This window comes from Dryobates pubescens, chromosome 4, assembly GCF_014839835.1.
Source record: "Dryobates pubescens isolate bDryPub1 chromosome 4, bDryPub1.pri, whole genome shotgun sequence".
Classification (NCBI taxonomy): Eukaryota; Metazoa; Chordata; class Aves; order Piciformes; family Picidae; genus Dryobates; species Dryobates pubescens.
The window spans coordinates 19,167,189-19,192,525 of record NC_071615.1 but is presented as its reverse complement, the minus strand read 5'-3'; the positions used below and the strand labels follow the sequence as shown (position 1 = coordinate 19,192,525).

Below are 25,337 nucleotides of genomic sequence, written 5' to 3'. Positions count from 1 at the left end.
AAGCCTTTGTCAGACTGGCTCCTACACGCCACCAGTCCTGGTCAATGATTATCCCTTGCAAAAATCTTGTGACATACTCCCTCCAGTCACCTGTTTACAGCCCAAATGCTCTCAAGTTCTGCTATTTCAAGCTTAACTCTTGTGACCTTAGTCAATGATATTCAATCCAAGCCTCCTTAGCACATCCTGCAAGGCAGGGGACATCAGGGCAGTTTTAGTAACCGGCGCTATGCCGTGCCTGTGGTCAGGGCCTCTAAATATGCCCACGCCCTTGCTTCCTAAATCTGGATGTCTGTGAGAGCAAACAGCAGGGGCTGCCTGCCCAGTCCTCTTTCACCACAGATCTGGGGCATTTTTGCTCTTTGAACCTTTTCTTTCACCTTCTGAGCATTGCCTGGATAAACTGAGATTTCTGAGAAGAGATCAGCTAAGCAGGATAAGCAAAGCGATTGTGGCTCCTGCGAGCTGGATGAGTCACATAACAGATCCACCACGAGAAGATATCTACCTCCAACAGTGGCCAGTTGCAAAAGCTTACAGACAGACTAAAAACAGATCAAGCATACAGCCATATTTCTCCTAAATACTCCACCAGAGCCAGCAGTTTGTGGCTCAGGGACTTCCTGAGCTGGAGATGCTGTGTCTGTGTTTAATAGCCTGGACAGACTTTTCTTCCTGGTATTTCTTCAAAAGGTTCTTGAACCCTCACAACATTTTCATGCTCACAGTGTCTTATGGAAACAACTTCCTCAGTCTGTGTGTGAATTGTCTCCTTCTTTTTGATCCTGCTGCTTTCTAGGCCACTTGCTTTCCTTTCCAGTCTTTGCTCAACCTCTCCATGCCAAGTTTTGTAATGAGCCTCTACGACAGACAGACTCGGACTCAGCTGGTTTCCTTTGGAAACTGCTCTGTTGTTTTCCCAGGGGAGTTAGTAAGTAGTTAACCAGTCTTTATCCCAATACACTCACACAAGCAGCACCTTTGAAATCTCCCTCCCAGCAACTCTTCTCTGTTCTCAAAGGGTACAGAATGAATCCTGTAAAAACAAATTACCATCAGCAGCTCACCTGCATCCTAATTTGAACATTTTTCATCTGTTATGAGATGCTGGTGGAGCTTATCTGAAGTACTGACATTGCACAGGAGGCAGAAGAATGTGTGTTACCCTGCCCTCAGCTTTGCCTCATTTGTGCCTGTCTCTCCCCTTACTGCTCTAGGCTGTACGTGTCAAAGGTGATCTGTTGTTCCTTCCAGAGGGTATGGATGTGGTAGCAGCAGGGTATGGAGGAGATGTTAACCTCAACCAGTTCAGTGAGCACAGCTCTGCAAGTTATTGTACTGGTACAGTGGGGAGGAAACTGCTCTGAAGGAGAGAGGCAATGGTTGGGAGCAAAGGGGCAGTGACATTTTTTCAGCTGGCTTTTTCCCTACACCCAGCACATTCTGAGCACTCAGAGAGGGGCAGGGCAGAGGGTGGCTAACAACTCTCAGGCTTGCAGTGCTCTGGCTCTGGAGCTGCACGCTTACTTACATGCACACACATTTACATGCATATATGCACAATCCCCCCACTCAGTCATGTTTACTCTATTTCTGGTTTCATTGATTTATAAGGCATGCTGGCAGTACTACCCCTCTTAATTTAGGAAATTGTGAATAAGCTTCCTTTAACACCTGCAAACAAAAAGAAAGTACCATGTTACAAAAAGCTTGGCTGGCTGCCTGGGTGGCTCCATCCTTCTAGGGGTAGCCTCCCTAGTTCAGCCAAACCTTTGGCAACAACTTCCCACTTTTCCCGTCCTGTACAACCGGGAGAGACCCCCAGGATGAGGGTAATCAGTAGCTAACCAGTCTTTGTCCCAGTGCACTCATACAATACAAGCAGCACCTTTGAAATCCCCCTCCCAGCAGCTCTTCTCTATTTACAAAGAGTACAGAATAAATCCTGTAAAAACAAATTGCCATCATCAGCTCAACTGCTGCCCTTACGGCAGGCACCACCAAAACCAGTTGCATTGGGGATGCCACAGAACCTGTGTCCTGCAGACACAGTGAGCAGCACCCCCAGCAGTCTGCCTTGCTCAAGTGGTTTTTCCTTTGTTTCTCTGCACAGCGAAATCCTTTAAATAAACGTTTCTCTCTTGTAAGAGAACAAAAATGCCTTGCACACAAAACAACCCCCCCAAAAAGCTCAGCAGCATCCATCAATATGTCACTACCCAGAACTTGCCTGCCCTCTCAGGTCCCAAAGCTCCCAGGAGGGCTGTTCATTTACTGTGCTTTCCCATTATATACAAGGAACTTGCTAGGATTCCATGCACCCTGAGTGCAAAGCGCTGAATGGTACCCACCGTGGATCGCCAAATGTAGAGTGCAGCATACACAACTGCTTACATAAGGAGGTGAAGGAGACGTTTATCTGTGGCTCACCTTGGGTGTGGGAGATACAAAAGTAGCTGTGAGCTCCTCTCCCTTCTGGTAGCCAGTTAGCTCTGGTACTAATTTGAGGGCTGTGTGCACCTCGAGCAGACTTCGACTGTAAGTTGCTCTGACTAAGACATGCTGGCAGCTGAGGATAAGAGGAAGCAGCAGCCAAGACTGGATGTCAGGAAAGGCCAGGAGTGGATGTCATAAAAGCCCTGAGCTGTTTGGAGTGTTTTCATCCACGGGAATTCTTCAATAGTTGGCTCATGAAATATTGCAGCTGCCTTGCAAATGCTGGCAAGAGCAGCCTGGCCATGTGAAGTGGCCAGTCAATGGCTGTTGGTGAGGAACTCCATCTCCCTTCCTAAGTGGACAGAGGAGGCTTTCAGCAGGTATCTTGCACTGAAAAACCCCTTGAAAAATCTGTCCTGTCTGCCTCATTCTGCTTCCATGCTCTCACTGTAAAAGGGTGGCAAGTCAGCAGCCTGCAAATTCTGGAAGCTGTAGGGAACCACTCTGCAAACAGTCTTTGCTCCAAGAGAAGCCCAGCCCTCGGTATGCATGCTTTGTGCCACAGCATCCCTGAAAAGCAGAGGTTCTAAGATTCCAAATCATTCCTCACATTCCAACACATAAAATGGTTTTGTCCAGTAGGGAGGGAAACTTTAATCTTCCCAAACAGATCAGCTTTTACAGCAGGCTAATTTAGGTGTTGATTCTATAACAGTGAAGTTACTGGACAAATGAAGAACATGGCATATGCTGTAGCTTGGAGCAATTCACATTCCTCAGGTGCTAAAAGCTTTAAATACTTCCTCTGGGCATGAAATAGCTCTGCTGCCAAAGAAGCCAGCATTCCTGACAGTGCCTGTGCCACAGACTCCCACAGGAGAAAGGCTGCAGAGCTGAACTAGGCTGACCCCAGGAAATCCTTCCCACATCTCTCACTCTTGCCTAGCTTCTCCTTTAATTTTCAGCATTTGCTGAAAGGCTAGTTTGATGTTTAGTAATCTTCCTTTCCATGCTCTTTCCTGGTCTTCCTTTCTTGTATTAATACCACATTAAAGCTGGGATGTGAACCATGCAAGTCAGGAAGCCCAAGATGCTCCTTTGGAGATGCTCACTCAGTCACCATTGTTAATGACTTAAAAAAAACTTGTTGTTGTCTTTGCTAACAACACAAACAGCTGATTTCAGCCTGGGGCTAAACATATTTATGCAGCCAGCTGTTAAAATGTCTTCAGGGAATCCTAACTCTTGCAAACTTATTTTTGTCCATTTTAACTAAAAAAAACCCAACCAAACCCCCCCCGAAAACCATAGAGATCTCCAATTAAAGTATCAATAACTGTCATATTTCTTTCCCTTTCTGTTTTTACACCAGTTCAGTAGCAGTGCTATCATGATTTATGACAACGAATTAAGGGCTTTTCAGAGCATTCTTGGCACTGTTTGGGTTCCAGAGTATATTAGCTGTTTCTTCTAGTCAGAAAGAACAGCTATTCTGCAACAGACTCTGAATTTGCTCCATCTACGGTTGGTGTGGAGATTTCTTTCCATCTCCAAACTGGAGTAGTAAAATGTGAAAGTTCTGTGTTCAGTTCAGGGTTTACAGGAACGTTAAAGCTTTTTATCCTGCACACTCACATTTGGGCTCACTACTGGACTGTCAAGTCACCATTTCTGCCTCCGTGAGAACAACCTTAGACACTCACACACCTGGCTGCACCTCCACGGCTGTTGCTATCTCCTAAAATTGCAGTCAGAAATTTATCCTTCTTGCTTGCAAATTCACAGATGGGGTAGACACTAAGTGCTGCTTCTCTGCACTACTGGCTTCAGGCTGATGCTGTGCCAGCTAGTGCTAGCCTGGAAACAACTATTTTAGTATACAAATGGAAATAAATCCATTCTGATGCATCAGACATTCCCTCATACTCTTTGTGTAAACACTTGTTGATGAACCAATGACCCTGACTGTCTCCAGAAAGCTGTGAGGAAAATTGTCTATTTTCATCCCATTTTGACCGTATGCTCTATCTGCTTAACAGCCGAAATAAGTAATTTTTTTTCTACATGCCAGATACTTATTTACTTATTACTCGGGGAGCCGAGGGAATAGTTAACACAGCCCTCTGTAAAGCCAGCTTGAGACCATTCAGTCCTTTCACTGTGAAGCAGCAGCAAGCGATGCGGGAGTGGATGCTGAAAACTGGGAAGAGTTCAAAGGCAGCCTTGCAGAGGACCTGTGGTCCAGAAAACAACAGCCCCGATGAGAGGCACAGCGCGCTCTGAAGCACGGCTGTAAATCACACTGCCTGCGGCCCGCCGCCACCTGCGGCTCGAGGTGCCAGGTAAAGGAGGGATCTCCAGCCCTTCCCGGCTCTCAGGCCCGCCTCCCCTGCCGCCGCGCCGGGCACGCCCCTCAGGAAAGCGCCTGGCTTCCGCCGGGCCTGCGGGCCGCGCCCGCCCAGGCCGAGGCGGGAGAGCGGCCGGTGGCAGCGGCCTGGTGTGGTCCCGGCAGGTGCGTGTGCGGCGGGGCCGGGTCGGGGTGAGGGAGCTCCGCCTGCTACTGGTAGGCTTCGAGGCCTGGGACCGGCGGCGGCCCCAGCGCCGCCCCCTGCGCTCGGTAGGGCCGGGACCGGGGCCGGGACCGGGACCGGGACCGGGGCCGGGGCCGCTTCTCTTCCCCCGCTGCTTCTCACGTATCGAATGAGAAAAGCCGCGAGGGATGCTGCGTTGCCTTCGTGGCAATGTTTATTGCCTGCCTGTGGAAGCGATGTGCTGTAACGCTGTAAACCCTGTTTTATAGGCGTTGTGAGGCAGAGACTCTGCAGAGACTCTCAGGCAAAAGGGAACAGATCAGGTAGGGGAAAGGTGTGTGATCAGCTGGTTTAATAACGAATCCCAATGTAGATTGCACAGGGGGGAAGGTTGCCTTGTGATTTCCCACCTCTCAGGCTGCTTTTGTTCTGCAGAGAGATTCCTTTTGTACATAATGAAGTAAACACTCTGTAAGTGATAATATACACTGTAGAGATTTGGGGGATGTCACAGTTCAGTGCTCAAAGAGCAGCTGCTGTACAGCTGTGTCACGAGTGCTGTGGTCTGGGCCCTGTAAAGAAGAAAAGGACACATTCTGCTACAGAAATGTGCTGCAAACCTGTTAAAAAAACCCAGAGGCCTCTTAAAATAAAGATTGCCATGTAAGAAACAAGGCTGCTGTGTCAAAACAGGAGCACCTTTGAGCTCTCCTTGCTCAAATACGTGGCTGACTCGGGTTTTCACAGCCAGAAGTGATTTTACTGGTTTCCTGGAAGCATCTTCTGTAGGAGAGACTTCTGCTTTTGTTCCTGTGTTGTAGCATCAGAAGCGTTTTGTCTCCCTTGCCTTTAACAAGCTATTGTCACATACAGCATTTTATCCAAAGCTGTGTAGGGAAAGTGTCCTCCCTCAGGTGCTTCTTTGTTTATATGGGGGATGAAGGCTTTGTTCTGGTGATTTGAAAATGCCCACCACTTTTCACGGTGGGCATTACATCAACTATTTACCTTCATCTGCATTTACACTTGTGTCTTTGCAGCCCATCATCTGTTGAGGCTTTGATCCTGTGTTCTATTTTTTAACTATCTGTTTAACAGTGTCTGGTAGCATAATGCAAAGAACACAAGGAGTTCCTCTATGCCAAGGATATACTGTACAGATTAATCCTGAATTGCTACATGTGGGACAAGCCTTTCCTCTGGAAATAGAAGAAAGGGACCATCTCCTGGCCTGCATCAGAAATAGTGTGGCCAGCAGGAGCAGGGGAGTCATTGTGTCCCTGTACTCAGCACTGCTCAGGCCACATCTTGAGTATTGGGTCCAGTTCTGGGCCCCTCATTTTAAGAAGGACATTGAGACTCTTGAAGGTGTCCAGAGAAGGGCAATGAGGCTGGGGAGGGGTCTGGAGCACAGCCCTGGGAGGAGAGGCTGAGGGAGCTGGGGTTGCTTAGCCTGCAGAAGAGGAGGCTCAGGGGAGACCTTCTTGCTCTCTCCAACTCCCTGCAGGGAGGTTGGAACCAGCTGGGGGTTGGGCTCTTCTCCCAGGCACCCAGCACCAGAACAAGAGGACACAGTCTCAAGATGTGCCAGGGGAGGTTTAGGCTGGAGGTTAGGAAGAAGTTCATCCCAGCAAGAGAGATTGGCCCTTGGGATGTGCTGCCCAGGGAGGTGGTGGAGTCCCCATCCCTGGAGGTGTTTAGGAAGAGCCTGGCTGAGGCCCTTGGTGCCATGGTTTAGTTGATCAGATGGTGCTGGTGCTGGGTGATAGGTTGGACTGGATGATCTTTGAGGTCTTTTCCAACCTTATTGAGTCTATGATTCTCAGATCTCACTAAGGAGGCAGGCTCATCGCACATGGATTGTCTCGGTCCCAATTTAATCACCTTGAGCAGCACCTTAGCTGTTGCTGAGCCTTTCTCAACTGATTTCAAAGTATGACTGTGATTCCCTCACATGGTTTTGGTGGAGTGCTCATGTTCTTGCTGTCTACAACTCCCTGAAGGGTGGTTGTGGCCAGGAGGAGGTTGGTCTCTTCTCCCAGGCAAGCAGCACCAGAACAAGAGGACACAGTCTCAAGCTGTGCCAGGGGAGGTTAGGCTGCAGGTGAGGAGAAAGTTCTTCACAGAGAGAGTCATTAGCCATTGGGATGTGCTGCCCAGGGAGGTGGTGGAGTCACCGTCCCTGGAGGGGTTCAAGAGGGGATTGGATGTGGCACTCGGTGCCATGGTCTAGTCATGAGGTCTGTGGTGACAGGTTGGACTTGATCTTTGATGTCTCTTCCAACCTTGGTGATTCTGTGATTCTTTGTGCAGAGCATGAATACTGAGGTCTTTCTTTCAGTAGTATCTTGCCCTGAAATCTCTTCTCTTTCTCCCTCACTAAGTCACAGACTTCTCATAGGACTTCACGCAGTCCTCTATTGTAAAAGTGGATGCGGAGAAGTTTCTTTCTCTGAGCTTAGGGCTGACTTCTCAGGAGAAGGTGTGAGAGCCCTATGCTTCCATGCTCATGCAGAGAAATCATTGTGTCTTCTGTTTATGTTTTTCTTCTTAGTCTTTAAGTTTCCACTGCTTCAACAGGAACTGTGAAGTGGAACTCTCTTTGAGGCAATTGTTCGGCTGTTGGAGCAGTTAAGTCATAAATTTCCCTTTTAATGAAGGCTTTGGTGAAACATCTTTGGTCTCTGAGTCAAACAGCCATGCCAAAACGAAATGGTTTCTCATGCAATACTAAGATTTGGGGCAGAAATGTCTTTTCTAGGGTCATTTTATAAGATGGGTGCTTAACACTTGGGTCTAACTAGTTCTGTGTCCCCTTACATAGCTCTTTCTATATGCTTTACAAACCAGGGGTGTTCTCTCTGGTGTCCTATAGGTGGAGAAGAGTAAGACTTGCAACTCTGGGGTGATTAGCCCAATGCACTCAGCGTGCTTTTGCTACAAGTAATGTTGATACAGATTAAAAGCTGAGCTGCAGATGATTTGGGATCCTTATGTCCATTTACTGCTTGGTGTTTGTGGCTTTTCTAAATGCTGCCTTGATGAACTGAAATCTCAGGAGGCTGAGCTAGCTGAGTTCCATTGTTAGTGCTCTGTTTACTTATTTGCTTTCATTTCATCTGCAAGCTTGACACTCAGTTAAAAATAGCAGCTAGAATGTTGTAGGGTGAGGGAACAGAGCAAGTCAAAATGGTTTTAAAAGAGTCAAACAAAACTGAGCATAATTTTGCTGTGGAGGCCTCTTGGTGTTTTTAATGACTTTTTATCTCTCTCTCTCATTTTTATCTTCCTTGTTCTTTACAGAAGGATGAGGAAGTTTCATTCCATGTCCTGTATGCAGTAGGAGCAAGGAGAGGAATGAACAAGGACTTCTTGCAGGAAGTGACCTCCCCAGCACTCAGTAAGGTGAACAAAACCATGTATTTTGCCATGCTTTTGAAGTAGTAGTTGTGCCAAAATCTGTCTGTGCAGAGGTTGCCATAGTAGTTACAGTAGCTTCTGTCTGCACTCTTCCTTCAAGTTTGGGGTGGGGTTTTTTGCCTGCTTCTTACACTCTTGCCCAGGAATCTATATGTTATTAACTAATAGGCTAGACTAGACAGGAAAAGTGGATGGAAATCCTTCTTGCTGAGAACTCCTTGAAGGATCTGGCTTAAAATGAAGTGTCTGTGTGAGAGGCTATGGAACAAACAGGCAATGGGCAGGGGAAGCAAGCTGCTGAACCAGACGAAGCCCCCAGAGATAATGCTGTAGACAGTTGGCTCAGCAGCAAATGTGTCACTGTTTTTTTCTAGGTGAAATCTGTGACTGCTGACCTGGAGGTTTGACCACTGCCAACTGAATTAGTAGAAAGCACAGCCAGTGGAAGAGCCAGCATGGCTTTTGTAGTGGGAAAAAGTCATGCCTTTAAAGAATGCTGGAGTTCTCGAAATGCCTAAATAAACATGTGGAGAGGTCTGGCTTACAGTCTGTACCCAGAGTTCAGGAAGTTTTTAAACAAGAGCCCTCACCTGAGCAGCCCTTGACATAATAAGGGAGTTCCCTGCCCTAAATAAACAGTGAGTGCAAAGATAGGAAAGAGGATGTGAGTAAATGGGCAGCCCTGGTGCTGGCTGCAGGTCACTGTTGGGGTGCCACAGGGGTGTTTTGTAAATGACCTGGAAAAACAGTGTCTCCAGCTGGCTTTACCTTATTTGAGGTGGTAAAGGAGAGGGCTGAGAGTGATGAATTGCAAATGTAAGCTGATTCATGTGGGTGGGGAGCAGCCCTCATTTCACATACAAAATGAGCTGAGATTTTTGAGCCCTAATGAGTAATTCTGTGAGGCTTTCTTCCTTGGTAAAGTCCCCATTTGGATAGTATTAGACAGGCTCAGGGAAGACTGTGTAAGCCCTGAGGGGCACAGAAACTGTGCCAGGTTCTGCAAGTTCTGGTCTGGGGGCTTGGGGGATGCGTGGAGAGGCGCCGTGTGCTTATTCTGTCCTTCCCTGGGCTCCTGTTTTTGACCTGTGCTGGAGAGCAGGATACAGGGAGAGATGTCCTTTGGTCCAAGCCAGCATTGACTGTTCACACATTTCCATGTTCAACCTTTGGTGTGAGCAGCTGGCTCTCCAGAAACGTGTTCTTATGTCTGCTGCTTCATCACGTGTGAGGAAAACTTTGAAGGTAGCTGGACCTGTGAGCCAAAAGCCCATGCAAATTACTGGTGTAACCTCCTTTTAGTGAAAGCTCATTAAATACATAAGGAAATACCTACAAATGCAGTCTTATTGGAAGGACTAAAGAAGCCTGTGCAGATTCAGTTGTGTCTGGCTTTAGGGTGAGCTGTATTTTACACTGAGTTTCAGTGCCTGATTGTGCCTTGCAGGGTCTCTAAACTTGCCTGAGGCTAGCCCAGCAGCCCTCAACTCTTCAGACAGCTCTTCATCTTCCTTTTCTGACCTTCCATGTGGGTTTTTTGTGTGCCTGTGTACACAGATGTCCTTAACAACTTGTAGCCAGTTTGGTTACAACAGAATTAGTCAAAAGGTGAATAAACCCCCAGCTGCTTCATAGTAGAGGCACAGAGGTAGAATTTGTTTCCTATACAAGCAAGAAAACCTAGATGGAAGTGAAGAGCTGCAGAATTTGTAGACTTGCATGTGAAGAGGTTGTGTCTCTTACTTCCCAGATCCATAGGGCTGGGGTACTTGGTGTGGACCCTCTTCTATCTGCAGTGTGCTTTTTCCTAGGCAGGGAGGGATCTGTCTTTACAAGCACATCCTGTAGAGAAAGTGGAGACAGGCTTTGAGGCCTAGGGGTTTATGGTTCATGTCTTGCTATGAGCAAGCAGAGAGACAAAAGGTAGGCTGGGGCTTTCCTGGGTTTCTGAGGTGGTGTTGCAGTGTCCTTTCATTCTGCACATTGCTGTATGTGACTCATTTCTTAGGACTATGAGGCAGTTTCCTCCTGCTATTTCTAAAGAGAGATGAAGATAGAATCACAGAATTGGATTGGAAAAGACCTTGGGGGACATCGAGTCCAACCAATGGAGACAGACTGAGAGAGTTGAGGTTATTCAGTCTGGAGAAGAGAAGGCTCCTAGGAGACCTAATTGTGGCCTTCCAGGATCTGCAGGGGGCTACAAGAAAGCTGGGGAGGGACTTTTTAGGGTGTGGGGTAGGGATAGGACTGGGTGGAATGGAGCAAAGCTAAAAGTGGGTAGATTCAGGTTGGATGTTAGGAAGAAGTTCTTCCCCATGAGGGTGGTGAGAGACTAGAGCAAGTTGCCCAGGGAGGTGGTGGAAGCCTCATCCCTGGAGGTTTTTAAGGCCAGGCTGGATGTGGCTGTGAGCAACCTGATCTAGTGTGAGGTGCTGCTGCATGGCAGGGAGGTTGGAACTGGATGATCCTTGAGGTCCCTTCCAACCCTGACAACTCTATGATTCTATAATGCTGAGATCTATCTAGGATCAGCCCACAATGATGAAGCTGCAAGTGCCCCAAGGTACAGCATTTACATGAGAGCACTTGCAGCTTTGTCTTCATTGGCCATGCACTGGGTGCCAGGCAGCTGGGATCCTGCTTCTCATGTCACATTCCATGAGAGCACAAACCACCCAGTGAGTCAATGCTCCACTCAGATTGGCCCTGTTTGCAGCACCCTTTGTGTGTGGCTGATGAACTGGAAGTTCCAGTTAACACTGTCAGAGGAGTCTGGAGGTGCTCTCTTCAGCATGAAACCTTTCCTTGAGTTGGGCCTGAAGTGTTCCTCCTCCATCCTCTCCTTCCTGCAGCCCTTTCCCTATCAAACCCTTCTTCCTAGGCAAGACTCTTCTTTGCAAAAGCCATCAGGCAGTTGTCTGAGGCAGGCTGGTGATTTGTGACTGCATTAAGAATTCCCAGCATGTGGGAGGCACAGTTCAGAGCAGCACACCTGGCACAGAGCTGGCTGTTCTGTGGCAGCTCTCTGTCATCACTGAGTTACTGCAGTTTAGAGGGGGGGCGAAATATCCCACCTCTCTGCCAGTCCTGCCAGTGAGATTTGGGGTTTTTCCTGTCTATTTTTATATGTTTATGTCTGGATTCTTCTGAAGTGAAATGTGACACTGGTGAGGAATTGGCACTGGTGATCCAGAGTGCAGCAGTGCTAAATGTGTTTCAGTGGAGTTCAAGGAAACTATTGCTGGTGGATTTTTTTTTCCTTTGTGAGAAGATGAAGCTTGGCTTTGGTGGTGAAAAATGTTGTAGTTATTTTTCAAAGCTGGTGAGAAATGAATGGCAACAGCTACAGCATTATATAAACACTTCCCTTGTGGCTTCAGCTGTATGGAGGATACTTTCTCTTGTTTCTAGCTACATATCATGTTGAACCTTTGGGGTTCCCCCCCCCCTTATATTTACATGTGGTTGAATTTCAGAACTGATGAGGCATCTTCTAAAGCCTGGTGTCTGCATTCTTGTGTGAGAATCCTTTTTGTAAGGCTGCCACTGTCCAAGTTTAGAATAGAATAGAATTAAGCAGGTCCCTAAGTGCCAGGCCCACACACTGTTTAAACACCTCCAGGGACAGTGACTCCACCACTGCCCTGGGTAGGCCATTCCAAAGTCTGATAACCCTCACTTTGAAGAATTGCCTCCCAGCACCCAGCCTGAACCTCCCCTGGTGCAGCTGCAATCCATTTCCTGTAGTCCTGTTGCTTACCATCAAGGAAAAGACCTTTGAGAACATCCAGTCCAACCTCTCCCCCAGCACCATCTGATCAACTAACCCATGGCACCAAGGGCCTCAGCCAGGCTCTTCCTAAACACCTCCAGGGATGGGGACTCCACCACCTCCCTGGGCAGCACATCCCAGTGGCCAATCTCTCTTTCTGGGAAGAACTTCCTAACATCCAACCTCCCCTAGTGCATCTTGAGCTTTAGTACCAACAGGGGAATTCTAAAAGTTTGGTTTCAGAGTTTAGTTTGCTCTGAGAAGTGCATTCCCCACTGCTTTCATAGCTTCCTGTGTACCACAGAATCATCACAGAATGCTAGAATGGCTCAGGTTGGGAGGGACCCCAGGGATCATCTACTCCAAACTCCCCACCATGGGCAGGAACACCTCTCAACTAGCTCTCAGGGCTGCCTCTCAGCTGCTCAAGGCCTCATCCAGCCTGGCCTTCAGCACCCCCAGGCATGATCAGTGCCCCAGCTGCACAATGGTCTTTCGCTAGACCGGTAGAGAACTGCCAGCTGTTCTTGCGTTTGCGCGCGTTTGAGCCAGCGATGCGCTATTGGTGTCATGGTCTCCAGCTCCAAAACCTGAGCCTGTTTCAAAGTGCTTTATACAGACTAAGTAAGTTTGTTCCTGTTGGGCAGGTGTAAGGACTGCAGCACAGAAGGAGAAACATTCCCTTTTTGAAGTTCACAGAGTAAATTGGTGTCAAACCTGGAAGAATAATCCCAGGTCAAACAGTTGCCTCAGATACCAAACTATTGACTGAAGGAGTCTTCGTCTTTCTGGTAGGTTGGATTTAAAGCTTCTTTTGTGGAGGTTCTAACCCAAGCATTTCTACAGCGTGACAAACAAGTTTGTAGCTGTGAACATCCCAACTCAGGTGTTCTGTGTCCTCTGGGGTTTTAGGTTCTGCTCAGGTCACACAGAACTGTCTAAAATGATTGACACCTGACTTGGGTGGACTTTCCTGAGTGCAGTTTTTGAGGTGCTTGTTGTCTATTCTGTCTGCTTTCAATAGTTACAGGGAAGAAGTAGCTGGCACTGGTTCATCTTTGTTTCCAATGTCTGCATTTCCTACCCTGACAGTTAGAAAGCTTCTTTTGACTTAGTGGAGGAAAGTTGCTTTTTGTCTGCAGTCTGCAAGAGGTGAATGCTCAAACTGCAGTTCTTGATTTGCTTATCAGTAAGTAGAGCCTTACCTGATGCAGACACAGCTAAATCTGTCACCTGCTCCTGTAGTTTGCCTTAGTTTGTCCAAGCAGTCATAGCCTTGAGATTCACTGATGTGGAGAGAGGTGTGAAAATCAGACTTTGGGGGAATGAGTTACTTTTAAATAAGCTTTGTATTCCTAATGCTGCTTCTATCCATTTTCTAGGGCCATGCCAAGAAAAAGAAAGCTGTTGGCTCAATTAAGTGCTCTCCAAAGCAACTCCAGCTTCCCTCCATGTGATGCCTTGGAGAACCTGAGTGCCACACCTGATGGCAATTCTTCTGCAAAGAGCAGCAAATATTTTCCAGCAGAGAGAAAAAATCCTGCCCAGCTAGAGGCAGACTTTTTCAACCAGCCCTGTGTTAGTCTGGCCAAGTCCTTTCTGGGACAGGTAAGACCTGAACTGTAAGAGCTGACTGTCCTGGAGCTCTTCCTAGCTAGTAACTTGGGGTGAGAGGATGAAAATCTTTTGTTGCCTTTTGCCTGCAGGGTTTGGCTGTTACAGGAACACAGCTCTGAGTCCTCCTGTTCAGTGCAGTGGGATTGAAAGGCCAGTAGCTGACCATCCGAAGGATGGAGTCAGGGAATCATTTCCTGGGTTTTGTTTACTGTCACGTGTCAGAAGCAGCTTTTGGGGGAGTTTTGTTCTGCTTTACTGCAATGTACTTTGCTGCTTTGAAGGTTGTTTCAGGCCCATTATTTTCCTTTAAGGTGTTCCTTTACTTAGTTTTGGCTTTTGCCAAGAGGAAAGTGATGCTCTGCAGTCAGCAACATCTTCTCTGCTCCCATTTTCCTGTCTTGTGATGCTGATAGCATGGCAGGCCCTGGCCCTTTCTTGACCATCATCCCTTGTCACAGTGTACTTGAGCATTGCATTTTTATCTGCAGGTTCAGCAGACTGCTTGTTTCTTTCTTTGATGCTGCCCTGTAAGCTTTGGAAGTTCTGCCTCATCCTACCTGCTGTCAGTTTTGCTGTTCTGAGTTGCTGGTCAGTGTTGTCAGTACACCTGGTGAGCTCTCCAATGATCGCCTTTCTGAGGGTAACACAAGTGTGTGAGGCAGCACAGGCCCTAGAGTGCAGACCCTGGGGACTCCACAGTCTGTCACCTAAACTCTCTCCACTCCACAAACTACTCTTCCTGTCTTGGCTGTCGGAGGCTTCCAGCCAATTCCTTGTTCCTGGATGGACCTTCTGCCTTATCCCCTTGCAGAAACTTTGAAGGAATCTTCAGACCTTGTTGAAAGCCTTTGGACATCAAATGTGTCTCTTCTGCTTAGTGAGGCCTTCAAAAAGCTCTCCTCCTGTCTCCATGGGAGTGAGTTCCTCCAGTGCTTTCCTCATAAAAAAATCCTGGTCTGAGACCTCCTAAACACGAGTGCAAAGCATGGGTTTAGTTTCACTGCTGTGCCCTTATCTTCTTGGAGTGGTCATTATACCTTTGTCTGTAGGGTGAGCAGGCTCTGGGCTCTCACTGGGTTAGATAACTTGAGGAATTTGTTCCACAAACTGTTGGTTTTGGCCTGTCTTGCTGTCTCTAGCTTTATTTTCTTTTCTGAGGATATTGTCTTGCTTGTAATTAACACCTTTGCTCTGTTCTTTCACCCTGCTGGGTTTTCTTTTGCTCTGCCTTAACCTCCCTGGGATGCACCATGTGTGTGTTTGCTATCTTTGTAGACATCCTGCTAGAGGTTTGCCTTCCCAGCATAAACTTCTGGCTGCCTAAGTTCTTCCTACCAAGCTTCTCCCTCGATGTAGTTTTGCCCTTTTTGCTGGTAAACAGGACTCTGACAAGATTATTTTTGGACCTCAGTGCTCAGGGAAGGACACTGAAGTTTGTGCTTCATGGCCATGACACAAAGTTGGTTTTCAGGGATAAGTCTTTGGAAAAGACACAGCTTTTGCTCTGGATCAGTCTGAGCTCTTGGGACATCCTGGATTACTCACTCTGCAAAGTATTTGATGGTGTCTGAAAAACCCAGCCTGTGGCCCTGTGTCCTGCTGTGGGATTTATTTGGTCTGCAAGAGGATACCTGAAGGCTCCCAATACTGATGCAGTTTTTTGTTGGCTCAGTGACTCTGACATCCTTCTGCTTTCAGTTACCCTGGGCAGCTGCTATTTTTAGTCCTAATTCCCTGCTTTTCCTATTTAGGCCTAGAATTACAAGCCAGGTAATTTCTATCTGTTTTTTCTTTGAGGTACACATCCCAAGCTAGTCTCTTATTTTCTTCTACTTACCACCACTGTGCTTCAGTCACTATCTTACTTTCTTCTACTTACCACTACAGTGCTTCATTCCCTATCTTATTTTCTTCTAATTCTCACTACAGTGCTTCCCTCTGCCAAACTCTGGAGGTGCCTGCTATCTCACTTACCTTGAATTTGAGACTGGAGTTCTTAGAAACAAAACCCACCCCAGAAATGCACACTCAGTGAATGGCCTCTGAAAGGGAGCTGCCACAACAGCAAGCTGACACCGAGCTGCAGCAGTGGAAGCTGACTTCTGGCACATCCCTGCTGATCCATTAGCAATCCAGCACAGACATCTGGTAGGAATTGAGCTGGTTTTCTTGGAGGTCAGTTTTGAATGGCTGCCTTTCAGCTCTGGAAGCTGAAAGCTCTGAATGGTGTAATTAAAGTGATGGCTGCCGCCTAAACCAGGCCACGCTGCAGGATTTATGAAACACATGGTCAAGAAAGTATTAGAAACCAGGTCAAGCCAGAAAAGCCTTTGTAGGAAGCTTAGGGGTTGCTTTATTTTTAAAGAGCATCTTTTCACTGTCATAGTTTCCCCCTGCCCCTCACATCTGCTTTGCTTTAGGTAAGGAGGTGCCAGCAGCAAGGAGCACGCTGCCATCATGCAGATCTGCTGCTGGCTGCCTGGGGCCAGTTCCCTGCTCCCCTGCACTGCCCCCTCTCTGTGTGCAGCAGACATGAAAATACCATTTCTGCACCTTCTGGCCATGATTATCTCTGGGCAGGGACTAGGACTTGTTTGAAACATCACTGAGGATCCAGACCATCTAATCACAGGAGATATTTAATTGTGCCTTGATGATGCTTCAAGGTTAATACTGGTGGTGCTTTTTTGCCTTAAACCTGGTGGACTGGGGTGGAGAATAGAGCAAATAACCACAAAAGCAGCTCTGTGGGCTTCATTGTACATAGTCTTGATGGTGCTGCCACATCTAGGCACTCCAGGCCTGTGGTGGGGTGAATGGCAGGCAGCAACTTCTTGTACCAGGCTGTGGCCTGAGCAGCAAGCTGCAAAGGTTCCCAGCAGCTGCCAGGCTGGAGGTGTTGAAGGCCAGGCTGGATGAGGCCTTGAGTAACCTGGCCTGGTGGGAGGTGTCCCTGCCTATGGCAGGGGGTTGGGGCCAGATGAGCTTTGAGGTCCCTTCCAACCCTAGAGCAAATAACCACAAAAGCAACTCTGTGGGCTTCATTGTACATAGGATCATAAGTTGGTTCTTGATGGTGCTGCCACATCTAGGCACTCCAGGCCTTTGGTGGGGTGAATGCAGGCAGCAGCTTCTTGCACTGGGCTGTGGCCTGAGCAGCGAGCTGCAAAGGTTCCCAGGAGCGGCTGGGCTGGACTGCTGGCTGAAGCGCAGAGCACGTAGCACCGCCAGGGCCTTTTTCCTGCCCTCTTTGTTTCCACAGCCCTTGTGCTCTGCTCATTCTGTCCAGAGGCTTGCTAACTGATGCACCCTGACCTCTCTTGCAGATTTTAGTCCGCAGACTTCCTGATGGCAGAGAGCTCTGGGGGAGGATTGTTGAAACAGAAGCTTATCTGGGAGGGGAAGATGAAGCTTCCCACTCGAAAGGGGGGAAGCAGACGCAGCGCAACGCGGCGATGTTCATGAAGCCAGGCACTCTCTACGTCTACCAGATCTACGGCATCTACTTCTGTGTCAACGTCTCCAGCCAAGGTGAGCTGAGCCTGAGCCACCCTGAGCTCCCTAAGGGGGCTTACAGCTGGCTTCTGGCACTGTGGGCAGATGATCTGTGCTAGCTATCAACCCCTCCCCAGCTGCACACTGACCGGCCTGGTGGGATTTGAGCCCTGGCTGCATGCTGTGGGAGCTGTTCAGGCACAGAAAGAGACTGGAGGAGAGTCTTCATGGGATGGAGCTTTTGGTTCTGAAGACCTGGGTTGCTGCCTTGTTTATGTGATTCAGTGACCCTTGTTCCTCCAGAGTGGTGATGGAGAAGTCAGTTTGCAGTCTAATGACAGTCTGACTCTTGCTGTCTGTTGTCATGACAAGAAATTTTTCTCCTATGGTTACCTTTGGAAGCTGTAAATAGTGGGGGAAGCAAAAAGGTCTGAGATGTCCTAAGCTTGAGGAAGGAGTCAGTGTTAGTGAGTGTAGTGTAGTGAGACCGCAACAAGTTGCCCAGTAAGGTTCTGGATGCCTCCTCCCTGGGGGCTGTTCGAGGCGAGGTTGGATGAGGCCTTGAGCAGCTGAGTCTCATTGAGAGGTCTCCCTGCCCATGGCAGGAGGGATTGGAGTAGATGATCTCTGAGGTCCCTTCCAAGCTGAACCATTCTGGGATCCTGTGATAGCAGAACTGTTCCTTACTCAGGGTGGGATTGTTGGTGTTTGAAACATTAGGAAGAATCATTTCTGTTAAAAGAATTTCAAAAGCTAGGCCTTTCAAGTCTAAAAAGATTTCTCTGAAGTGTATCCTTGGGGAAATTTCCCTTCTATACCTCTTTAGTTTTGTAGCAAATCAGTTGGAGCGCTCAGGGTGTGATGGATTTAGTTGGGAGTTTTTGGTCCAGACCTAGTGTGTGTGAGGCTGTCAGATGCTGCCAGCAAGCACAGCTGGCACCAGCAGCTCTGCTCGAGCTCGCTGTAGTGGAGAGCAGGGCTGCAGAGAGTCATGGAATGCTTTGGGTTGGAAGGGACCTCCAGAGGTCATCCAGTCCAAGCCCCTCAGCAGGGGAATCCTCAACTAAGTCAGGTTGCCCAGAGCCCTGTCGAGCCTCACCTTGAATATCGCCAGGGATGGGACCCCAATCTTCTCCCTGGGCAACCTGCTGCAGTGTTCCACCACCCTCATGGTAAAGCTGCATGGCTGCTCATGGATCTGTCCACACAAGTAGGATTTAGCCCTTCCATGCCTTTGCCCAAGTGCAGATGTGCTGGAAGAGAACCTGCAGAAGAGTCATACCTGAGGTGCTTTTCTCATCTGAAGAGAGATGGAGAAGCAGCCTGTCCTGTTGTTCAGCCTGAGGGAAAGGTTGAGGTGATTGTTCCTGGTGCCACTCAAGCACTTGGGTAAAAGGCAGAAGCATTTCCTTCTCTGGTTGTGGGACAGAAAGTCTTGAATCAGGCTGTGGCTGTGCAGAAAACACAAGGAAACACCACCCAAGAAAAGTGGTGTGGCATAGCTTGGTCCTTCTTAGGGGCAGAGAGCATGCTGTGGTTGCAGGACAGGTTTCTGCTGGATGGGTTTCAGCATCTTTGTGCAGGGAACTGGATACCAAATGTCCCAGCCCCTCAGGGTCTGCCTGGGAGTGCTGTGAAAGCCTGAGTGGGCTGTGGTTCCCTCCTCTGGCCTTCTGCTGCCAGACCCCAGGGATGCTCTGCCCATGCTCAGGGTCATGCTCTGTGGACTTCCCCTAACCTTCTGCTCCTGGACCAGGACTTTGAAGGAAGAGTTTCAGGAGCAGTGAGTCAGAAGGGTGGAGAGAGGAGAAAATTGTCTTCTCTGTGGTGGCCAAGAGCTGTCTCCAAGAATGGGAGCTGGAGCCAGGGAAGCAGCAGCAAGCTGCACAGTGGGGGTGTGGGGGTTGGACTTCCTTATCAGTTTATGATTTATAGTTGCTCTAGAAGGGAATTTGCCTCTGCAGTGCTGTCAGGTCCCAGCTTTTAGCTCTGAATGCTACTTCTTGATGGAATGACCCCTGGGCATGGGAGGCAGACACTCCTCTCCAGACTGGCACTGCTGCTGCTGGCCTGTCAGTGGCTGTGTCTGTGCTGGGCAGATGCTGAAGCCAGATAACCCCTGAGAGCAAACTGCTGCAGGCAGGAGTTGGAAGGATTCATCTACTCTTTAATGGTTAAAACTTGTGATGTGCAAGTATGCTTAGGAGGACCTGGACATCAGCCTGGAGGTGTGTGCATGGTGTGGGCATTAGCTCTCCATGGCATCCCTGCACTCTTCCCCTGCCTACTGTGGTGTTTGGGGGCTCTGCCTGTACTGTGGGAGCAGCTGCAACAGCTCTGAAGGCCTCTCTCTGCACATGAGCTCCCAAGGACTCAGTTCAGTTGAAGTGTGCCCAGGGTTTCCACTTGTTTCCGTGAAGGATGAAAGCAATTAGTGTAATTAGGGGCTGCTCAGAGTCCCAGGGCTGTGCTGGCCAGCGAGGCAGCCTCCTGGTGTGGAGGATGTCTCTGGGCATGGATGAAAGCAGAATTAAGACATGGAGAATGTTCTTAAAAGACTCGGATGACTTGAGCTCTGAATCTCTGTAGTACAGGGAAGCAACTTTTGGCTGCCAGATTTGCATCCATTCCTGTCCTTGGAGAAGGGAGTGCCTGGGAACAGATTGCTGGCAGCTGCTGACCCTCCAAGGGGGCTCTGAGCAGGGTCAGGGCAAGAGCCACACCTCACGGAGGCAGGAATCAGGCCCTCAGCTGGGAGCCAGCAGGGTGACTCAGCCTGGGAGCTGTACAGCACACCAGAGGGGTTCTATGTTTGGAAGCAGCAGGTCCCCAGGGATATGCCAGTGCCTGCACAGAGCCTCTGGCGGGCAGGAGCAGGGCTGCAGATGCACGAGGCTGGAGAGGGGGCTCCTGCTGCAGCAGGAATGCCGGGGGCGGCCTGGCACAAGGGGCGCAGCGTGGGGCACAGCACGCAGCCTGCTTTGCCAGGCGCTCTCCTCGCCCACTCCACATCAGGGGAAGCCCTCCATGGAAATACCAAGGAAGGGCTTATGTCCCACTTGGGCTGGAGATCGTTGTCCCTTGTGCTCAGAGCTGCACCTTTGTTCCACTGCCACCAAGGGCAGCACCAAGAGGGAATCCCTAAGGCTCCTGACAGGGTGGCAGACCACACTGGAGAAGAGAGGCTGTCAGTGTGCTTCACTTCTTGTCATAGAATGTTCTCTGCTGAAGTGATGCTCCCAGGGCTGTGCATCCTACAGCCAGAGACTGTGCAGCTCCGTCCTGCCCTGCCTCTTGCAAAGCTTTGCCAGGGCTCCCTCAAGCAGCAGCAGCAGGGGCAGTGCCTGCAGCTCCTGCCCAGGTTTCTCTTTGCCCAGTCTAGTTCTGCAGGCTGCCTCTGGCTGCTGGCAGCACCTGGAGCTCATCCCCCACTCCTTTGTCAGCTGGAGCTCTTGTAGCTGGAGTGGTTGAGACCCTCTGGGTTTGGGAGCAGCTTTGTGTGGCTGTGCCAGAGCCCAGCTCTGTGTCTGCTTGTTCCTGAGCGTACTGCTGAGGCAAGAAATACTTCCTGCCCTCTGGCAAGCCTTGGAGCAGCAGCTAGGCTTAGGAACACCAGGCAGCAGGGTTGGGGAAAGCAAGACTCAAAGCTATGGAGCACTGGACACTCAGGTGAGGGAAGGGAGAGCACTGACCACAGGCTGACTCTAGAGCCTGGCTCTTGAAGCCAAGTGGCCCAAGGACAGGCCCTGTGGGTGGGCATGCAGATGGCACCCTGCTCCGTTAGGCTAAGCTGGGCCACAGGCTGAGAGCTGGAGTGCTGCTGGTGATGGGGCTGACAGCTGAGGTGTTCCTGCTGAACAGCCCTGCTCTAAGAGTTGGTTCTTGTCCTGCACAGGGGAAGGGGCTGCAGTGCTGCTTCGCTCCTTGGAGCCCCTGCAGGGCCTGGACGCAATGAGAGAGCTGCGCAGCACAGCCAGGAAGGCGCCCAGCAAGCTGCTGAAGGACTGGCAGCTGTGCAACGGCCCCTCCAAGCTCTGCCAAGCCTTTGGCATCGACAAAGCTTTTGACCAAAGGGACCTGACTCAGGATGCAGCCATCTGGATGGTGCCTGGAGGCGACCTGCCGGGGGAGCAGGACGTGGTAGCCACAACGAGGATCGGGATCGGCAGCCGAGGAGAGTGGACAGAGAAACCTCTCAGGTTTTACTTGAGAGGAAACAGATTTGTGAGTGTTGTAGACAAGAAAAGAGAGAGAGAGATGGCAGCAATGGGACAAGTCTCTGGCAGCTGACAGGTCTGGCAAGTGTGCCAGCACCCAGGACGTGAGCTGCGCTCCGCGGGACGCCTCGGGGGCCTGGCAGCAGCTGGGGCAGAGGGGGCTTGGAGGCTTTTAACAATAAATGTTCTTTATCACCAGGAGTGGGGAAGGGGCATTTGATCTGTGGGGTCTGGCATGGGCCTCCCACACAGAGCTGAGGTTGGCTTTGGATCCTGAAGGCCACTTTCTCCCTTGCCAGTGGATCCAGGCTGAATTAGGGTTCACAGCTCTGCCCTGCTCCCCGGCAGAGGCCTTCACCGGCTTGCTGTGGAGGAACAGTCAAAAGCCTGGCTGGCAGCAGGGCTTGCTGAAAGGATGAGAGCTGGGAGGAGGTAAAGGAGAGATCTCAGTGTTGTCTACAACAGCCTGGTGGGAAGGTGTAGAGAAGACAGAGCCAGGCTTTTGTCAGGCAGGATGAGAGGCAATGGGCACAAGCTGTGGAAAACAGGAAATTCTCATTAGCTGTATGGAACAAAATTTCCCCATGGGGGTGGTCAAACTGGAACAGTGGCCCAGAGAAGCTGTGGGACACTCAAGAGCACTGGACAAGCTCCTGAGTGACCTGATCTGACACCTTTTCTGTGAGTAGAGGTCTGCACACCTCTCAGCCTATCCCACTCTGTGACAGCCAGCTTACAGAACAAGAATGAGGTTTGGTTATTTCCCCAGCTGCTTCAGAAACCAGGTCAAAACTTAGCAGAGTGTGACCCCTGGCCAGCACCAACGCTGAGACTGCTGTGATGCTGCAGCCTGCATGTGGCACAGGAGGAAAAAATCCTCTGGGACTGAGCTGCACCCAGTTTGTGTAGGCAAGGGAAGCTGCCCTGGAAGAGCCTGCAGCTCTGGGAGAAACTCCTGTGTGCATGCTGTAAGGGGAGGTCTTAAAGGGGAGTCTGACCCCTGAAAGCTACCACCATGGAGGTGAAGGATCCCCAACCTTCTGTCATGGCCATGACCTGAAGGCTTTGCCATACCCATGTGGCTGTGCCAGGCTGTGAGCAGTGAGAGGCAGCCTGGGAGGGTGGAGAGTGGGACCCCTCCTGCCTTGTGCCCTGCTCTGGCCCAGGACCAAGGGCACAAATGCACAGTAGCAGGGGCAGTGACAGACCCCTGAGACTCCCTACATCCCCAGACCCACCTGGGAACCTTCCAGAGCACCACAGTGCCCATGCCCAGCAACCTCTGCCAGAGGGGAGGATCCCAAGGCACTGGAGACTATAAAAGCAGCAAAGTTAGCCAGGCTGGGCTGGCACCCACAGCCACAGAACCCCACATCAGAGACCACACCACATGCCCCTGGAGCCTGGGATGGCAAGGTCTCTCCTTTTTGTTCTCTCTCTCCCCTCCTCTTCAAGCCCTTTTGACCATGTGTGACACTGACCAAGCTGCAGGGCACCTCCTTTCCTGTACTGCTGCTGCTCCCTGTGTTGAGTGAAGAACTCTGTTGGGTTCCACAGCCCCCTGGGGCTGGGTTCCCCTTGGTCTGCCCACAGGGGATCTCGGAACCCAGCACAGCCCTGTCTCTGAGCCCAGGTCACCTTCCCTGGCTCTGCAGCAGAGTGCTGAGCAGCTGTGGGGAGTGGGGGCCTCAGGCCAGGGCTGAGCTGCCAAGCTCCTGCTGGCCCCAGAAAGACTGTCACCCCCTGTTCTAGCTTTGGCAGGGCTGGAGGAACAGTGCTGCACCAGATGAGGGAACACAGCCACATACAGACCTGTGTGGTGTTTTCCAGCTGGACAGCTTCAGCTGAGGCCAAGTTCCCAGTCTGGCCCCCTGGAGCCACAGCCATGCTGGCAGGGAGTGGAACAGATGAACAAAACAAGCCCTGGGGGACAGGCCTGAGTGCCCTTGGCACCAGCCTGTGGCTGTGTGGAACAACATCCAAGCACCTGTGGCTTGGTCAGCTCACTTCAGTCCTGTCCACCAAGCCAGCTCCCCATACCCAGTCAAAAACTGGCAACCCTGAACACCCACAAGCACAAAGGCTGCTTGGTGCCACTTGGTAACAGGGGTACTGAGGAGAGGAAGTAACAAGCTGGAACTCAAGGAGCCGCTCGTTCTCATTCATGAAACTCTTTACTTATGCTTCTTCCTACCTGTGTCCTCACTGCTGCCACACAACAACGGCCAGGCACAATTCCCTGGGACACTGCCCTAAGGCTGGCCCAGCTCCACCCTGCCCCCAGGCAGAAGCCATGTGTGCTGTGCCACGGGGGCAGGCTGCTCACAGGCACTGACCCAGCAGCCATGATGCTGGGGAGCAGAGGAAGCGCTGCGATGCACCACAGCTGAAGCATGGTCAGGAAACTGCGCTGGGAGGGGGCAGGGCTCTGAACCAGCAGCTCCCACGCTGCGACCATGGCACAGCAGCCACACGGGCTGAGGAGCAGCAGCAGCTGCCCAGGCCAAGGAGCAGCAGCAGCAGCAGCAGCAGCAGCAGCAGCTGCCCAGGTGGAGGAGCAGCAGCAGCAGCAGCAGCAGCAGCAGCAGCAGCAGCTGCCCAGGCCAAGGAGCAGCAGCAGCAGCAGCAGCTGCCCAGGAAGAGAGGAGCAGCAGCAGCAGCAGCAGCTGCCCAGGCCAAGGAGCAGCAGCAGCAGCAGCAGCAGCTGCCCAGGTGGAGGAGCAGCAGCAGCAGCAGCAGCAGCTGCCCAGGCCAAGGAGCAGCAGCAGCAGCAGCAGCTGCCCAGGCAGAGGAGCAGCAGCAGCAGCAGCAGCTGCCCAGGCGGAGGAGCAGCAGCAGCAGCAGCAGCTGCCCAGGCGGAGGAGCAGCAGCAGCAGCAGCAGCAGCTGCCCAGGCGGAGGAGCAGCAGCAGCAGCAGCAGCTGCCCAGGCGGAGGAGCAGCAGCAGCAGCAGCAGCAGCAGCAGCAGCTGCCCAGGCGGAGGAGCAGCAGCAGCAGCAGCAGCAGCAGCTGCCCAGGCGGAGGAGCAGCAGCAGCAGCAGCAGCAGCTGCCCAGGCGGAGGAGCAGCAGCAGCAGCAGCAGCAGCTGCCCAGGCGGAGGAGGAGCAGCAGCAGCAGCAGCAGCTGCCCAGGCGGAGGAGCAGCAGCAGCAGCAGCAGCAGCTGCCCAGGCGGAGGAGCAGCAGCAGCAGCAGCAGCAGCTGCCCAGGCGGAGGAGCAGCAGCAGCAGCAGCAGCAGCTGCCCAGGCGGAGGAGCAGCAGCAGCAGCAGCAGCAGCAGCAGCTGCCCAGGCGGAGGAGCAAGCTCTTGGTGTCCTGCAGCAGCCCCCGGAGCTCGGATCCAGAGCCAGCCGACGGGGAGGGAGCTGCGCGGGGGCAGAAGCTGCTGGGCGCGGAGAGGGACTGTCCAGTCAGCGCCGGTCTGCAGGCATCCCCTCTTTGCCCTGGGGTCACTTGAGGAGGGACTGGAAGACGGAGATGACGGGGTCCTCGTGGCTGGTGACCACCAGCACGCTGCGGAACTTGTCGAAGAGCATGAGGAGCTGGGAGCGCCGCATGTTCTCGTTGTACATGATCTCCTCCAGGTGGTGCCGCCCGCGGAAGTAGTGCAGCAGCCTGTGGGCGGCACGGGTGGCTCGGTTAGTTCTTACCTTCCCTCTGCCTGCCTCCCGCTGGGGAGGAGGCCCTGCGGAGGACTTGGGGGTGCTGATGGACAAGGAGCCGAGCGTGAGCAGACGCCTGAGCGCCTGCAGGCTAATGGCAGCCTGGGCTGCAGCCGAAGCAAAGCGGCAGCAGGGCGTCCTGCCCCTCTGCTCTGCTCTGCTCTGGGGAGACCCCACAGCTATGGGG

The 25,337-nt window shown here is 51.1% G+C and overlaps 2 protein-coding genes across 6 annotated transcripts in view; one reads left to right on the top strand and one right to left on the bottom strand.

The window, feature by feature from the left end:
- Nucleotides 1-4,917: 4,917 nt before the first annotated feature.
- On the top strand, nucleotides 4,918-22,100 carry MPG (N-methylpurine DNA glycosylase). Of its 2 annotated transcripts, XM_054180732.1 has the most exons (6): nucleotides 4,918-4,948; nucleotides 8,271-8,372; nucleotides 12,810-12,953; nucleotides 13,545-13,770; nucleotides 17,106-17,310; nucleotides 21,170-22,100. In XM_054180732.1, the coding sequence occupies exons 4-6, from the start codon at nucleotides 13,549-13,551 to the stop codon at nucleotides 21,562-21,564; spliced, it is 822 nt and encodes a 273-aa protein (XP_054036707.1). In that variant the 5' UTR covers nucleotides 4,918-4,948; nucleotides 8,271-8,372; nucleotides 12,810-12,953; nucleotides 13,545-13,548; the 3' UTR covers nucleotides 21,565-22,100. The 2 variants fall into 2 exon arrangements, with proteins under 2 accessions (XP_054036707.1, XP_054036708.1); XM_054180733.1 differs by lacking the exon at nucleotides 12,810-12,953 and having other exon boundaries at nucleotides 21,170-22,099.
- NPRL3 (NPR3 like, GATOR1 complex subunit) overlaps nucleotides 10,177-25,337 on the bottom strand; it is a 72,551-nt gene continuing 57,390 nt past the window's right edge. For 3 of the 4 annotated variants that reach the window (XM_054180728.1, XM_054180731.1, XM_054180729.1), the window contains one exon: nucleotides 24,904-25,103. In XM_054180728.1, coding sequence (XP_054036703.1) covers nucleotides 24,938-25,103 — 166 coding nt within the window. In that variant the 3' untranslated portion in view covers nucleotides 24,904-24,937. Of the gene's footprint in view, nucleotides 10,230-24,903; nucleotides 25,104-25,337 lie in introns of those variants that run through there. The other variant, XM_054180730.1, reaches the window with a different exon arrangement.